This window comes from Clavelina lepadiformis, chromosome 9 (assembly GCF_947623445.1).
Source record: "Clavelina lepadiformis chromosome 9, kaClaLepa1.1, whole genome shotgun sequence".
Taxonomy (NCBI): Eukaryota; Metazoa; Chordata; class Ascidiacea; order Aplousobranchia; family Clavelinidae; genus Clavelina; species Clavelina lepadiformis.
The window spans coordinates 14,284,191-14,300,289 of record NC_135248.1 but is presented as its reverse complement, the minus strand read 5'-3'; the positions used below and the strand labels follow the sequence as shown (position 1 = coordinate 14,300,289).

At 37.4% G+C, this 16,099-nt stretch overlaps 2 protein-coding genes across 2 annotated transcripts in view; both read left to right on the top strand.

The window, feature by feature from the left end:
• LOC143471280 (uncharacterized) overlaps positions 1–8,945 on the top strand; it is a 123,684-nt gene extending 114,739 nt beyond the window's left edge. Inside the window, exons 29-32 of the mRNA XM_076969702.1 lie at positions 7,410–7,532; positions 7,620–7,739; positions 7,980–8,277; positions 8,396–8,945. Of these exons, the coding sequence (XP_076825817.1) occupies positions 7,410–7,532; positions 7,620–7,739; positions 7,980–8,277; positions 8,396–8,628 (774 nt within the window). The 3' untranslated portion in view covers positions 8,629–8,945. The remainder of the gene's footprint in view (positions 1–7,409; positions 7,533–7,619; positions 7,740–7,979; positions 8,278–8,395) is intronic.
• Positions 8,946–13,554: 4,609 nt separating this feature from the next.
• LOC143471282 (uncharacterized) overlaps positions 13,555–16,099 on the top strand; it is a 139,011-nt gene continuing 136,466 nt past the window's right edge. The window contains exon 1 of the mRNA XM_076969712.1: positions 13,555–13,793. Coding sequence (XP_076825827.1) covers positions 13,705–13,793 — 89 coding nt within the window. The 5' untranslated portion in view covers positions 13,555–13,704. The remainder of the gene's footprint in view (positions 13,794–16,099) is intronic.

Below are 16,099 nucleotides of genomic sequence, written 5' to 3'. Positions count from 1 at the left end.
TCATGTGTGTTATTCTAAAATAAAGATCACTTTGACAACTATTTGCTGCCGTTTCTGTGATTAAACTTTCCAGGCGAATAATGTGTTTAAGTTATCAGACTCTTTCAATAACTTTTCCTTTTCAAAATGACACAACGTTTTTCAAGTTCTAGTCCCTATAAGGTGACTGGATTTGATTCTCACCAATCGACTCACTAGTGATAAGGCCGATGGGTAAGGCCGATGGCCCAGAGATGTGCTAAGGCCGTGAGAATTTTTTCTGCACTCTGAACGCGATTCCGCATGTTAATGCATTCGTACAAGATTAAACTTTTTCTCACACCTCAAATGTGTCGACCTGCTGGACACTGCAGGGTAGTCTAGGTATAGGCTATGTTACGTCACACAATGTCTACGGTTAATTTGAATTGTGGTTCCGAACAATGCTTTTATCGTACTTTACCGAATTTAGGGTGGCTTGGTGATGCTTCTGCACCCATAACAGAGAGATAACAATTAGTTTTAAAAACAGCTTTGAAGACTTTTCAGCAATCGGCAAAGTGAGACTTTAAAAAATATTGACTTTGTGGGCGACAAAGAACTAAAGGACCAACTATAAGCATATTATTTTGAAATATGGAGTATTGGCTATTCATATTGGTGCGCTTGAATATATGGTCAAAAAAGGCATTACAGTCAATTAATTACAATTGACTGATGGATCTCAGTATGTCGTGTTCAGTGTACAGACAGGTGCAAATACTTGTGCGTATCGAGCCAGGTTAAATATCGTTTGTAATGACTTGCCATTTCATGCTGAGACTGCGTTAACCTACCGACCTACCTGAAGCAATCGCACTCGGTGTTCATTATTTTTTACTTTGGCAAAAAGAATTTTTTAACAGATTATCAAGTGATATCTTAGGTGTAAATACAGCAACTCTGTTGTATGCTTGCATAAGCTGACTCTATATTTCTCACGTAAAGCAGACTGGCTTGGTTATCCAATCAAACCAGTTCTTTCGTTATTTACTACCTTAAAATCAATCGAAGTTGATTGTTTATTTTTTATCAGAAACGAGAATCATCTTCGTTCATTGGATGTCTCTGTCTACCAACTAGCGGACAAAGTTTCACTCCTTAACGTCACCGTTTTCTATCAACGCGCTGACTTCGATGAACTAGAAAAGTTTTCCGAATCAAATCGTGAACTGATGTACAGTTTCGCCGAATCCTTAACGTTACGACAGGAGGTAAATTAACTGTATTTAACTTCGGTATTGTATTATGTATTATTGTATTGTATTCGGTATACTGTATGTATTTGAAACGGTCACAATTCATTGTATTTTAAGATGTCTATTTTAAATTTTTACAGGAATTTACAACTTTCAAATCGGCAACAGAAAATCTCATCAGTGGCATTCAACGTGAGCAAGATGGCTTTGAACTTGAAAACCACAAAGTTAATGAGACACTAGGCTCGCTAACACTGTGGAAAGAAAATGTCAACGGAGGTTAGGATTCCGTCGGAGACACGGTTTGTTTATTTGTTATTTTTAGAAGAGCATATTTAAGCTTGCGTTATAGCAGGCTTCAGAGTGTGGCTGTTTTCAGCAAGATCCTGGGCGTAATGAACAACCAAAAATAACAATTGCGATGTGCGAAATTGCTCGGAAGCAATGGAAGTGCGCAATTACAGAGCAATCTACACAGTTTGACTTATTTTATTCTTTATATCAATTGCAAATTGAGTGCGCAGAAATTCTGTCCCAAGTGCAAAATAACTCCACCATAAATGCGGCACTGAGCTCATCAAAAGCAGTATTGAGTGCGCCTATGCCAAAATATGCAGTCTGGATATAACCTACTTCATGCATGTGGTAGGCTAGATAATGGACATTCAGACATTGCAGAATGTACAAAGGTACGAAGTATTCCAGTATTTTGAAATTAACTGACATAGAGAGTAGGCTATATTTACAAGAAGATAAAATTAGAAGTGTGGCAGCTGCACGCACGAAATTGATCAATGTTTAGGCCAAGGTGTTTGGGGTTGATCAATGTTTGGGGTCTAGTGCAGAAGTGCACAACCATAGGATGCATTTGTATACTAGACACCAGACCTATACTAGACCCCAGCTACCCAAATTGTGACGTCGTCTGGTTGTGCACTTCTGCACTAGACACGTATTTTTTGTCTTCACATCGATTGATGGTTAGTAAACAAACAAAGAAAAGTTGGTTGTTTATAATAATAAATAAAAACGAGTTGAGGCTTCGGTCCTGTATTGGAAAGCTTGCATTTAGCGCGAGCAGATTTACCCCAAAAACATGGGGTAGGCACACTCCTTGAATGGTGGTATCTACTATGTTTTACCTCTCGCCATTATTTAAGCTTTAATTATTTTCCTCACCAACCAGGCTTAGTCCAATTTTTAGTTCAATAAATAGAGCCGATTGGAAATCCGTTGGTTTGCGCTTACAATTTTTTTTGTGACGTCATGCCAGAAAGGCTGAGGCGTAACTATCTTTGTTCCTTTGCCATGCCAGAGATATCTGGCATATCATACAAACTTTCCATAGAGGGCTCCAAAATTTGCACTCACAATTTCTCGTCAAAAACCCCAGTACTTTCTACAGTCGGTACAACAACTATAAACAGCACAATATTATAGGCCCGTGGTTCCCAACGCATGGGTCGCGACCCAAAGTTGGGTCGCCAGGTTATTGTTTTGGGTCGCTTGCTTTTTAGGCATATTGTATCTTGAGCGAAAAATTACAATAAAAAAATTGAAAACTTAAAGAGATCACAAAACTTGAAAATATATACTCCAAGACATGAAGCATTTTATGTCGTGAAATGGGAAAGCTGTTCTGCGTGACGCTTGAGTAATTTCGCATCAGTTGCATTTTGTCGTATAAAGAGCTCCCGCAGTGAAAAAATTTTGAGCGCGTCGTGTGAACTTATTTCATGCAATCCGCAAATGATCCAAACTGTGTGAATAAGCCTGTTGAATTTTTTAAGAGTAAGTTGAAATCGATTCAAGATCAAAAAAGTACTGTTAAAAATACCGTTGCTGTTTACTCTTCGTATGTTGCGGCCTATCAAATTGCTAACCAGAAAAGCTTCAGAAAGTGAGAATTTGATAATGCCAGTTATGAAAGAAGTAGTAAAACTATAATGATTGGTGAGAAAGAAAGTGAAAAGTTAAATGCAATTTCTTCATCCAACAACACAGTGAAAAGACGCAAAGTAGACATGGCTGATGATGTTCTTGAGCTGATTCTTATCCAAGTGAAGGAGTCTCCCTTTTATTCCATTCAATTGGATGAATCTGCCGACATTGAATGTTTGCCCCAACTTTCCGTCTTTATCAGCTTTATCAACAATGAAGCTGTATGAATGAAGATATGCTATTTTGCAAACCACTAAAATTGCACACCAAAGGTGAAGATATTTTTCAATTGTTGGATTATTTCTTTACGGAGTATTCCATTCCTTGGGATAAATGCGCGGTCATTTGCACCGATGGCGCAGTAGCTTGTTCTAGCATCAAGTCTGGTGTGTTAAAAAGAATCAAAAACGAAGTCCCAAATGCTTTGTGGACTCATTGCTTTCTCCACAGAAAGGCTGTTGCTGCAAAAAATATGTCTCAAGTGCCGCACGAAGTGTTGAATAATGTTGTGCAGTGTGTAAACTTCATCAAAGCAAGGCCACTAAATCAGCGTTTGTTTTCGTTTTTGTGCACTGACACGGATTCGGATTATCAAGCTCTGCTGCTGCACACGGAAGTGCGATGGTTGTCACGAGGTCGTGTCTTAAAGCGAGTTTGTGGTTTACGGGAGGAGATTGCTATCTTCCTGAAGCAACACAACTATGTAGGATTAGCCGAGAAGTTTTTGGAAAGAAAATTTCAACGCAAAAGTTGCTTACCTTGCCGATATATTCAACTGTATGAATTCTCGCAATTGTTTTACGGTGATTGATCACGCCGACAAAGTTTCTGCTTTCCACAAAAAACTCATACTCTGGAAAATTTATGTCACTAGAGATGAGTACGATATGTTTCCTGAGCTAACGCAATATATTTGTCGCAAGGAAGTTGATATCAAGCAAATTATAATTTGACACTTGGAACAACTTACCCAAACTCTTGTGCACTACTATGGTAAATCTCCAACACCTAATAGCCAAAATGATTGGATAATAATTGATCCATTTTCTGGAAAGGACCTGTCTCAACTTCCCATCCATGTAGCAGAACAGTTTATGGACATGACGACATAAGCAGAAAATCGTATTTCTTTTGCGTCCTTCAAAGACAAATACCCCAAATATTCTGCAAATATCCACTTTTGGGCTTCCATGCTCAAAGTGTATCCCATAGTTTCAAAATATGTGATTCAAAAACTGATTCCATTTGCAACAACTTGGCTTTGTGAGACTGGATTTAGCGCCATGTGTGCATTGAAAACTAAACAGCGAAACCGTCTGAAAGTTGAAGCCGATTTGCGGCTATGCTTAAGTAAAATAAAGCCTCAATTTCAAAAACTCACTGACAGCAAGCGAGCACAGTTATCTGATTAGTGTGATATATGAATTGATAAACATATTATTTTCAGAAAAATTTGCTGCTTTTGAAGTGCTGTGTATTTGCAACGCAATCTTGTTTAACTTTTAAAATCTTACGACAATTTACTTGGGTCGCAAGATTTTAAAAATCTGAATTTTTTTAAAAAATGGGTCGCCTTAAAAACGTGTTGGGAACCACTGTTATAGGCTACATGTAAGCCTTAACATAACAATTTTACAGTTGGAATTTCTCGATGCTCGCGTTGAATTGATTGCTGGTGCGCTGAACCAAATTGCGATTCTTGACGAAGATGTTTCCAACTTCAACGATAGCTTGGCTCAAATCAATGGGTCAGTGAGGAGAAATGCCGAAAGATTTGCTGAATTGAAAGATTCCGTCTCAGCTGCTGGAAACCTTATCACAACTCTTGTAAGTTATGAAGCTGAATATTCAAACCCAATGTGGAAAACACAGCGGCTGGAATTTTTAACTTTGTGATGTAAATTAAAATATTTAATTAAGTTTTTACAAACAAAATGAAACAATAATTGTAAGTCGAAAACATACCGTTCACAATTTCTTGTGTGTTTTTATTGTTTTACAGCAAAATGAGAAGCAGGTTTCCGAAAAGAATCTTCGAGACCAACAAACGAACCTTAGGACCGAGTTCGATGTTCTTCGTGAAAATGCTCTTAATTGCACTGAAATAGAAGATAAAGTTTCTTGGCAAACTAACAGTGTCGTATCTGATGTATGGGATAACATAACAAACATAAAGTCAATTGTTAACGACCTTCGAGAATCGATGGGCGACCAGCAAACGATATTAACGACCGTGATAAATGAGGCAGTTAACCAACAAACAGCTGTAGATGATCTACTATGGAAGGTACGCTTGAAATTGCGTAAATTGTTAAGTTAACAAATACATGAAACATGTAAAATCACATAACACCAACTCTGCATCCAACTCAATGCTAAGAGTGTTGAAGCAAAAAAATGTCTGAAAAATTATCTTGTTTGTATTAAAGGTCGCCCAACAGGATGTCATGTTATCGACACTGAACACAACTGATCTTTCCATCCAAAAGAAACTAAAAGAACTACAAGCAGGGGATAAAAGCACTTCAGATTCGATCTCAGAGCTGAGAAATTCAGCATCCGAGAAAGACCAAGCGATCCAGTCATTAGAGACAACGCAATGGAACATACAGTCAAGGTAGACCAGGGGTGGGCAAACTTTTTGTACTGCGGGCCGCATTAGAAAAAATGTTGCAGTCGGCGGGCCGCACACTCTCATTACAAAGTAGGAAAATTTACCCGGTGTGTAAATAAACGCATATTCATATTAAACACAATTTTTGCATTTCACACTCAGTTACGTTTAAAGCTGCGCAACTTCATCCCAAAGGCCTACGGTAGCCGCTACCGTATTTGTATTTTATGATCAAACAATTGAATCAAACAATGCGTGAGAAGTGAACGGCTAGTGGCTGAGAGCATGTTGCAATACATGCGCGACTGACGTGTGTGTGTTTACGCACTGAAAGTGAAGAGAAAAACACACTCGTAAAGGGTAATAATTTGTCATGTAACCTGTTTAATTAAAACAATAAGTGATGAGTAGGAGTTTCTGCAAGTGCCGGCGGGCCGCATAAAATGGGACCGCGGGCCGTAGTTTTGCCACCCCTGAGGTAGACCATAATCACGTTGGTACCAACACGTTATCATTATACATGGGGCCCATCTACATAGAACTATACATGGAAGTAATTCTACTTTATCATCAAATAAGAATAAGATTTGCCAAGGATTCCCATATTTTGAGATGGGTACAATTCACGATGAAACTAACGTTCTTTTAATATTTCTGTGCTGGTATCTTCAAACACCGTCGATAACTTTTCATCAAGTCCATGTTATAATAAAAGGCTTTTATGATGTAACAAAAATGATAATGAGATTCCTCCTGCTAGAATGAATGAATTGACATCACGGATGGAGAGCACGGAGGACCAAGTGAGCTTGATGGAGGCAAGATTCAGTGGATCCCAGGGAAGACTGATATCTGCCACCAGGGACGTCCAGCGCCAAATCGGAAAACTTGGTAGAAATTTGTTAATTATTTTAATAGTCATTTTTGTGTGTTACCGCTCGATTATTTGTCGGTCTAATTGGATCGATTGCCACTGGACTTTGCTTCTTTCCGCAATATCCGTGCTCTATTTAAGTAGTTAAGTCAATGTAACCACAGAAGCCTATTTTGCAAAGTCGCTTACAGTTAAATTCCGACTAATCATGCGTGACTTCACAACTGTGATTGTAACACGTATTATGATGTCACTGCAGAGAACAACGTCACGAGTATTGTGAACCGGATGACATTTATCGAGTATGATCAGGATAACGCTTACAACGTCACTTCCACTTTATTTGAGACGATCCGGGAACAAACGAATCAGATCAGCATCCTGAACCAATCCCTGGTGTTTGGAGTAAGTTCTTTTGGGTGGTTGGGATTCAAATACGTTAACATCCGGTTCTCTCACTAGCAGCATGCCATATTGAAACGGGGCCGATATACACATGGGAATGTATATATAGTTATATACGCTTGTTGACAACCGGTTCGTGGGGGTCATTGAAATTCCAAGAACCGGCTGAATCCCACCGCTGTATATATGCCTACCACGTGCTTGCCTGTAACCTTGCTTTGTGTAGAGCACATGCAAACTGGTGCGAACTGGCTTCATCCCACCAGGGCTTAGATCTGCAAGATTTAAATGTAGACTGTAGAGCATTGTGGAAGGCAATATTGCGTTTTTGGAGTATTGAAATATTTTTCCTTTTCAGCCAATGGACGTCTTCGCCAGTTTTGCCTCCACCATAGCCACAATCGAGCAATCAGTTTTTGATGTCAATGAAACTCTCAGTGCTGAGGTTACTGGCATAGCAGCACTCCTAGTGGATTTCCTGGTAAGATTGTGTTGTGCGCTAAACAGCACATTTATCACCCATGCTTATAAATTGACAACACACGGACAATCTTTTATTTCAAAACAGTTGGCTTTTGACACATCTGGCCGCCAGGTGGAGCGCATGAGCAATGAAATCGAAATTATGGAAGCAAACTCCACCAATTACTTTGATTATTTCTCCACCGCTTTGGATTACTTGCGACAGGTCAGTGCTGGAACAACCACAAACAAAATTTTATAAACTTATTATAATAATATTAAGATATTAATTAGCAAACGTACATAATTACAAATGAATAGAATCCTATTAAATATTATTAGAACTGTGCACAGACTGACTGCATAGTTTGCTTTGATGTCTATTTGTCTCAGCTGTCTCAAGCATTAACTGAACATTGATAGCAGCATCCTGTATATACTAAATCCTTTGTTTATTTCTATGTAGATTGCGAGAGAAACGAACGACGCTGTCGGTGAGAACAGAGACAGAGTCCGGGTCCTGAACAGCACCATGCTCTTGCTTCAAGTTCTCGTGCCCGCCTACATCCAGAGATTTCAACCGGACAAACAAAACGACACCGGCCCTACTCAGGAACCTCCCGATGTTGAGGAAGATCCTCAACCTCTCATTTCCAACTTTGAGGAGAAGTTGGACTTGAAGAGCATGCTTCAGCAAGATGAAGAGAAAGATATTCAAGATGGTGATTACAACTCGGACTACAGCGAGTACGATTACCAAGAAGGTAAGTTTGAGATTCTTGATTATCGTCAGCGACAATTAATTCAGCAAGTTAACGGTTCGTTACAATAAACATTGTCAGACTATTTGGCTCTAATTATATTTTTCATGTTGTTCCTCAGCCAACGGTCGTTCTGTGATTTCATCGGATGAATATTTCAACTTTCCCGACTCAAACTTCGCCAATTACCCACAAGACCCGGAATACGACCTGGAATCGATTTTGAACGGGGACGCCGACCAGGCCAGGCTGGAAGAGTTTCCTCATCCTATGACGTCAACAACTACGAAGACTACCAATATTTTGCCGACGAAGAAGCTTGAATTTTTACAAAAGAGTTTCCCCTGGGATTGAAAACAACAATCGAAAAGAATTTACAAAAATTCCGCTTTCAACTTGTGATTTTGTTTAAGCTGTAGGTATCTATTTGTTGCTTTAATGTGAAACTACTTAAACATTGTGCTTTTTATGCTTATAACGGGAGGTTTAGAGGTTTTTATTTGGCTGATTCCGCAACCATGGTTTCTGTCAAGGTTTAATAATGTTAAAGCGCTTTATGTGAAAAATAAATTTTGTGCCTACATTTGTTAAGATGTACTTTTTACGTCATAAATCACTCGCTTTTCCTTTTTCATTATTTTTGATATGTAGTAAAACATTTGCAAAATGTGTTTTGCAGTTTAAGGGGAAAGCTGATAGATGGATATGCATTTGCACATAGATGTCCTCATTTATAAAAGATATAAGCTTAACATTCTTAATGTTCAAATTATCAACAATTCCATAATTCAAAGTATATGCAGCATCAACCCACGCACTTTGTCAACATCAACTTTATTATGAAGTGACAATTGCTGTGTTTGCCATCAAAGACAGACCATATTTGCCTCCAACAAATACATGACATGACAATTACCGATTTGGAATCCCAGTGACAATAGACATAGTCCAGGAAAAACGCTTGATTTTTTATCTTGGTTAAAACTTGGGCAAATTCTTTAAAAGGAGATTTTTTGACCTTCACGATAAAATATTGGGTTCCAACATGAGAAAAACTTGAGTCAATAGATTTTGTGATATCCTGATAACGAGGTGATCAAGCAAACCTGCCTGTATCACGATATACTGTATTCCGTTTTTATTAACTTCTCTAAATTTTCGGGTCGAATAATATTTCCATGACTTGTGCTCATTGCAACTTGAACAATGAACATACTTGAAAAAGTTTTTTGATATCGGTTTTTGCATGGCTTGTTTTATGTTTATAGAAGCTTAACTGTATTGTGATTTCACACGCACAGAACCATGGAGATGTCGATGGAGCTAAACAAACAAGATACATGATCTTGGTAATTCCCCTAGAGAGGTTTTTATTTTGAGTTTCACAAGCGCAATGCTTACCGGTGTAGTGCCAACTAGCTATTGAGTAGTATGAGTACCCTCTGTGACGTTCTGTGCAGACTGATAGCAAACTTTCCAGTCAGCCAGTATACTGGTAGTTCCTGTTTTGGTTTACAGCAGGCCTACTGTTGATATTGATACAGGCTGATATTCAGTGATATTCGAGTGCTGAGCTGTTGGGCTAGGTTTGCATTAACCATGACGCTTAACCATAGTCCATGACGCTAGAGTCTTAATACGGGAATAATCATTACCAAAAATGACTGGAAAAGATTTAGTCCTGTCAGACCAGCATTTAGCCGCAAGAATGTATTTATCCAGTTGGTAGAGGCTAAATACCGAGATATTCATAACCAAATTTGTGAAAACGCATTCAGTCATTTTTTTCCTGTATATTATTATCCTATTGGACCGAAAATGTGGTAGATTAAGTTCGAAGCTATTCCTTGCAGTGTCTAGTTAATCTAATTTCTAGGTTATATATTAGTTAACGACTTGCTGGCCGGACTGCAGAACAATGTTCCCTCTAATTTTTCACGAGTCTGAGCAAACACACTAACTCCCTGAGCGGTCCCTTGGACCACTGTGAGCAACATCAAATGTTCCACGTGCGCACTGGGACCATAATTAAGCGTTTATTTTATTTTCAATTCAGGTTGGATTTTTTTCTTGTGCGCAGCACAGATGTTCTGTGCGCGGAGACCGTGTCAGCAGTGCGCATTTGCGCACGCGCGCAGCTTAGAGGGAACATTGCTGCAGAATATGTCCATTTTCAGCAAGATTTTGTGTGCACCAAACAACCAAAAATGACAAGTGCAGTGCGCAAAACTGCTCAAGCTTCATGGAAATGTGCACTTAGTTGTAATGTGCACAGTTTGACTTATTCAATCTTTAAATTAAATGAAAATTGAGTGCACATAATTTCTGTCTAAATCATTAAATGAAAAATAACGCCCGTTAAGTACGGCAATGAAGCTCATGAAAAGCAGTATTGATTGCATCTATGCCAAACTCTGCAGTCTGGCTACTACAACACCACCTTAGGCTACTGACCTTAGTTTTAAACCAAAAATATCCATTTAATCTAAAATTTAAATTAAATCATGGACACCTGAAACCAACTTTTTCATGCCCGTTCTTCTAATATAACCGCTTATCTTTAACAACTTTTTTTACAAAAGTCGTGAGAAGTAGGCTATAAGTCTATAGCTTGTTGGTTGCCCCTGGATACCATTGGGTGTCCAGATAAGAAACGATGCTAATTGATAATATTATTCATTAATAGACAGAAAACGTCTAAAAAGCTTAAAACGTGTATAAAAAGTGACAGTATATGGACTTGCTGGTGATAACTTACATGGTCACTACATCTATGAAACACAGAGATTATCTTCACAGTTCATATAAAACTATTCTTGTTTTATTCTAAATCAACTATATCAGGTTTCTAAGGACAATTATTTCCTGTAAAGGCTCCATGATATCTTTTATCTTCCAACTGTGGGCAATTCACTGAGAAAACTATTAACAACAACAACATCCGGACAACCACCATGTTTCATTGTTTTGCACTGTACATTCATTGTTCAAGCATGAAATGAAGCAACTAGTTTTTGATATGACTCCAGAAACTATGAAAACTATAAACTGCAGCCACATCAAAATCCAGGTGCCCAGTTGTCAAACTTTTAGTTAAATGTTGGGTGCCCTGGCTGAAATCTGGGTCCCACGGCATCTGGGCACTCATTAAAGTTGCTTGCTGGTAGTGCACTTTAGGTGTGTAATTTTGCACTTAATGGTTTGAACAAAACTTCTACAACCTCAATTTTTGATTGAATTAGAGCTTAACTTGAAGGTTAATTAAATTAAATCAGACTGTGAACTGGTACATTATTACAGAATTGCGCACTCATTAACTGACATAACATTTTTGGTTGCTTGACACACACAAGATCTTGCTGAAAACTTGCCATACTTTGCAGTTGGAGGCATAGCGCGTCTTTGGCGTACTCATTATGTACCTTCGGCATACACGTCACACAGAATGCACCCTGACCTCTGAATTTTTAAAGATTGTGGTTGCTGCCACCAAATGTCAGCTTAAGGGGAAGAAACGATCTTTCAAAAAATGAGACATTCACGGGACTTAGAATGGCAAGTACCAACTTTTTAAACCTTGACAATATCTGCCACCTTTTTTTATAAACTTTTATACTAGGTTTTTGACGGAACATTTTATGATAAACAAAGCAGTTGTAACCATATTTATAACAACAATTAGAAGACGATTTAGGCAAAGTAACTCATAATTGAATTTTAGAATTTAGTATTTTTAAAGTTGGACTTTCAAAGTGAGCAGGAAAATGTAAGAACTTAAAGCTTCATTATTATAACTTTTGGCTAATCTATGTCAGGATTACGATGGATGGTTAACAATGCCGTTATGTCCATTGATTTACAACTGCAATTATAATTTTACATCGCTGCGTTAAGAGTAAACTAAGTTTCATTCCACACTTTTGACCAGGATTGCTGCCGCATCTTACTGTTTGATGATGTTGTACTATCTGTTTCATGTTTTGTCGTTTATATTTTACCACAAGTTGTACGTAGCAAAAATTATGTTGTAAACCAGAACAGAATCAATCGTGGAGTGAATGGACTTTCTAGCTTTTCTTCTTCTTAGACTTAAAAGAATCTGAGTTGGTTTCTTTGTTTTGTCAGGATGAATCCTACTTCTATGATTGTTCATCCCTGTAACTGCTCTTGTTTGATTTGTCAAAACTTTATGGCATGAAAGGCGTATGGTCCATCTTGAAATGCAAAATCATGGGGTTAGAAATGTTGCAAATATTTTATGCAATGCAACTTTACACGGCATGAATCAGCAAAGCTTCAGCAGTCAATGCAGCCTAAAACCGTTCAAATTATGCAGTGAAGTGAAACTTGATATGAAGCACTATGGCAATGATCTGCCGTTATTTTCACTATTTGTCGTTTGGAACTAATGTTTTATGACTTCAAGGTAAATATTGACCCATGGTTGCGTTGTTCATTTATAACATTTGTTATACGACTTGTGCAAAATGTTGACACAGTGAAGTTATGGAGTTACAAGATAATGCGCCATTGGTCAATTCCAATGTTCACAGCAGCGATGGCAGATTGAATTATAATGTATGAGATAGTGTGGTATTGACATATCTATGAAATAATTAAGAGTTGAAATATTTAATTTTTGTTGTTGCTTTAGTGCGGGCAGAAGGTGTTTCTGTTGGTCGTGTTGTAGCGGCCGTTGGGTGTTTTGTTTGTTTTGTCGCTGGATGGCGCTCTCACAATGCTCCCAGCACATGTTTATTTAAGCACTGTTAGTTCGTTTACCGACCTTTTTTGTTTTGCACTGCCTGCGCGCAGGACATCCGTTCGATTAAAGACTTGAAGTAAGAAGGTCGTACTTGTTTTCTTTTAATATATGAGTGAAGGTAACAGACAACTGAGTAGCAACCTTCTGAAGCAGGAGTCAGCAACAGATCAACAACGCAGCATCGTGACAGCAACGCAACAACGTACTAGCGCTACCTTCGCCATAGTGTTTCTTTGTTAGGTGTTTCTGTTGGTCATATTTTCTTACCATTATGGGCGATATTCAGCTTAAGTGAGGATTTCACGATCGCTTGCTTGCTGAGGTTGATACTTGAGGACGTAGGATTTAAATCTTTGTATGCTAACTGGACTCAACAGTTGACTTATGCTTTTGGTTAATTAATAGCTACATGTTTGCTCAATAAACAAAAGAAGATAAAATTTGTGGTTGATGCTGTAAACTTCAAGTAACTGTTTATGCTTCAACTAAATGAAAGTTTATTTAGAGTTAGGGACAGATTAATTGTTTTTAAAAATTTATGGATTAACATCACTTGATATGTTTTAACGAAAATAATGTAATTACATCGGCATTATATTGAATTTCCGCCATTATATTGGCCAAAGAACTTGTCCTGTTCCACAAAATCTTGCCGGTTTGAAAAAATGTCCAGCAAGACCTCTTCACGTGAAAGGAAATATCCACGAGAAGCAAATTCACCATGGAAACGTACATTGTTTTCAAAGATTTATAAGTAAGTCGTACTGTCTATCTACGTCGTTTAATGCTAGCAAGTTTGTGTTGTTTCAAAGCAAACGAAGAAAATTTAAGCTTACTATTAGGCTTCTTATCTTTTTGTTGGTATTTTTATCATAGTAGATGTTTTATTAAGTTCTCCATCTGTCTTTATATCTTCTTATTTATCCCTCATGTCTAATTTTTACAGTCTAGTTTGGCTAATAAGGTGCAGTCAGTGTCAATTTAAACAATATAGTGTCTTAGAAACCAGGATTAAGACTGGGTGGGGCTAAAATTGAGTCAGGGTTTCCTTTAGTAGAATCAGTCGGTATTTCAGTAGTAGGCGTACTAAGTGATTTGATACTGTGTAATACCTACCTAAATTTTAACCAACAATCACTATTCATCATGTAACTAATGATACCAAAAGTTTTAAGATGCTGTTTTGTGTGGAATTGCAACAAAAGAAAGTTATTCCTCTCAAAATTTTTATTCCTAAATGAATCTAATCAATTGATCTTATAGATAGTCGAATGTGTGCAAATGTTTTTAGTAGAGGTGAGTAAAAACAGATTGATTACCAGTTGTACAGCAGTAAAACTGACTGACAGCATTGCAGATAAGTAACAAACTGAGTCTCTTAAAAAAGTATAAAACTTACCGGCAATACGCACAAACACCACAGTAACAGTCAGGGGTGCATCAGCACAGAATATGAACTTATGCAACAAATTATGATCACACATTTATTACATGGTTGTGACGCCTTCGATTTCTTTGAGGCTGAAAACTAATAGTGTGTTTAATGTAATAGTATGATTTACCTAGTAAACTATTTGTTTGACCATATTTTGATACTGTTGTGACGATGTGTTTACCACTACATTTTTGAAATGTACCACAAAGGCAAAGTCTATGTATCGCAGTAATATATAATACTCTAACTCTCGTAACAACAGTTTAGGCGTGAGTTGGCCACACCTTTTTGGGTGTGTACAGCGATTGGGCAATTGCTACATTGCTGAATACAGATAAAATGGTAGGCTACAACCAAACTTTATTTGTACGTATTTTTTCATTTACAAAGGAATTGCATGCACCGATGGGAAATAGGAAAATAGAAATAGGTTTTGAAGTACACCACATGTCATCCAAATGACATTTGAGGCTATTAACAGCTATAGCTTTTAAACTAAGCTAGTTAAAGACTCCAAACATAAGACGTCTATAAAGAATCTTCAATTTTATAGCTAAAATGTTTTGCTTTTGATGCGAAACAGTTGTAAAAAATTTGAATTGCATTAATGTTTAAAGTTAGGTTAAAGAAACAGCAGCAACTTCATGTATTGAGACAACTAGGTTTCAGACAATTTTTGGTATAGCCGTTATTGCCAAAATCGTATTAGCTTTTCTTATGATGGAGATAGCCTATAGCAGAGGGAGTTTTTCACTAATACACGGTGGTTTTGCAATTAGTGGCAAAAAAGTGAAAATTCATCGCTAAATTATGACAGAAATGGCGACAATCACATAATAGGTGGCCAAATTTGGGATACATTTTTGGCAATAAATGCTTAACCACTGTATATTATTAAAAATTATTTTCAGTATTCTTAACAGTTTCAATAATTTTCAGTATTCTTAACAGTAACTTTGTTTGCTTTAAGGCCAGTTTGTTTTTGAAACTGTTCTTCACTTTTAGAGCAATGTTAAACGTTCTGCATGATAGCAAGATTTTAACTCCGGTTGCAGTATTGTGAAATGTATTGGACTAGACTTAATTTTGTTATTCGAGTCGTTATTCGTTATTGTTATTCTATTCGAGTTGCTTCAATATGACAGGAAAATTAAATGTTAAAAATTAAATTAAGTAAAATTAAATGTTTACGTCTAAACCTAGTTTGTAACGGAAAAGATTTGTGGGTATGATTGCATGGTTGAATTTGCATGGCTTAATGATAATTAATTGACAATTTTAGCTTTACTAACGACCATCGAATCTTTAGTCGTGGCTGTCTTTTCACAAAAAAATGCATATGCTGATATATGTGTACACATTTGTTTATGAGATGATCGATAAATCGATAGACTCGATTATCTTTTTTAATATTTGCCGCCTGAACCTTCAAAAGGTGCAGGATTAACGAGCATTGATTCAGCGATGGATGTCAGGTGAGTTTACTTTAAGGAAAGTTGCTAGTTTCTAATTCTACTTCACTAAGCAATTTGATTTTTGTTCCTGACTGAACTGTGGAGTAGATGACCCTCAAACAAAGTAAAAGCACTTTATTTGCTTTTTAGATGAGGTCGACATAAGGCGGG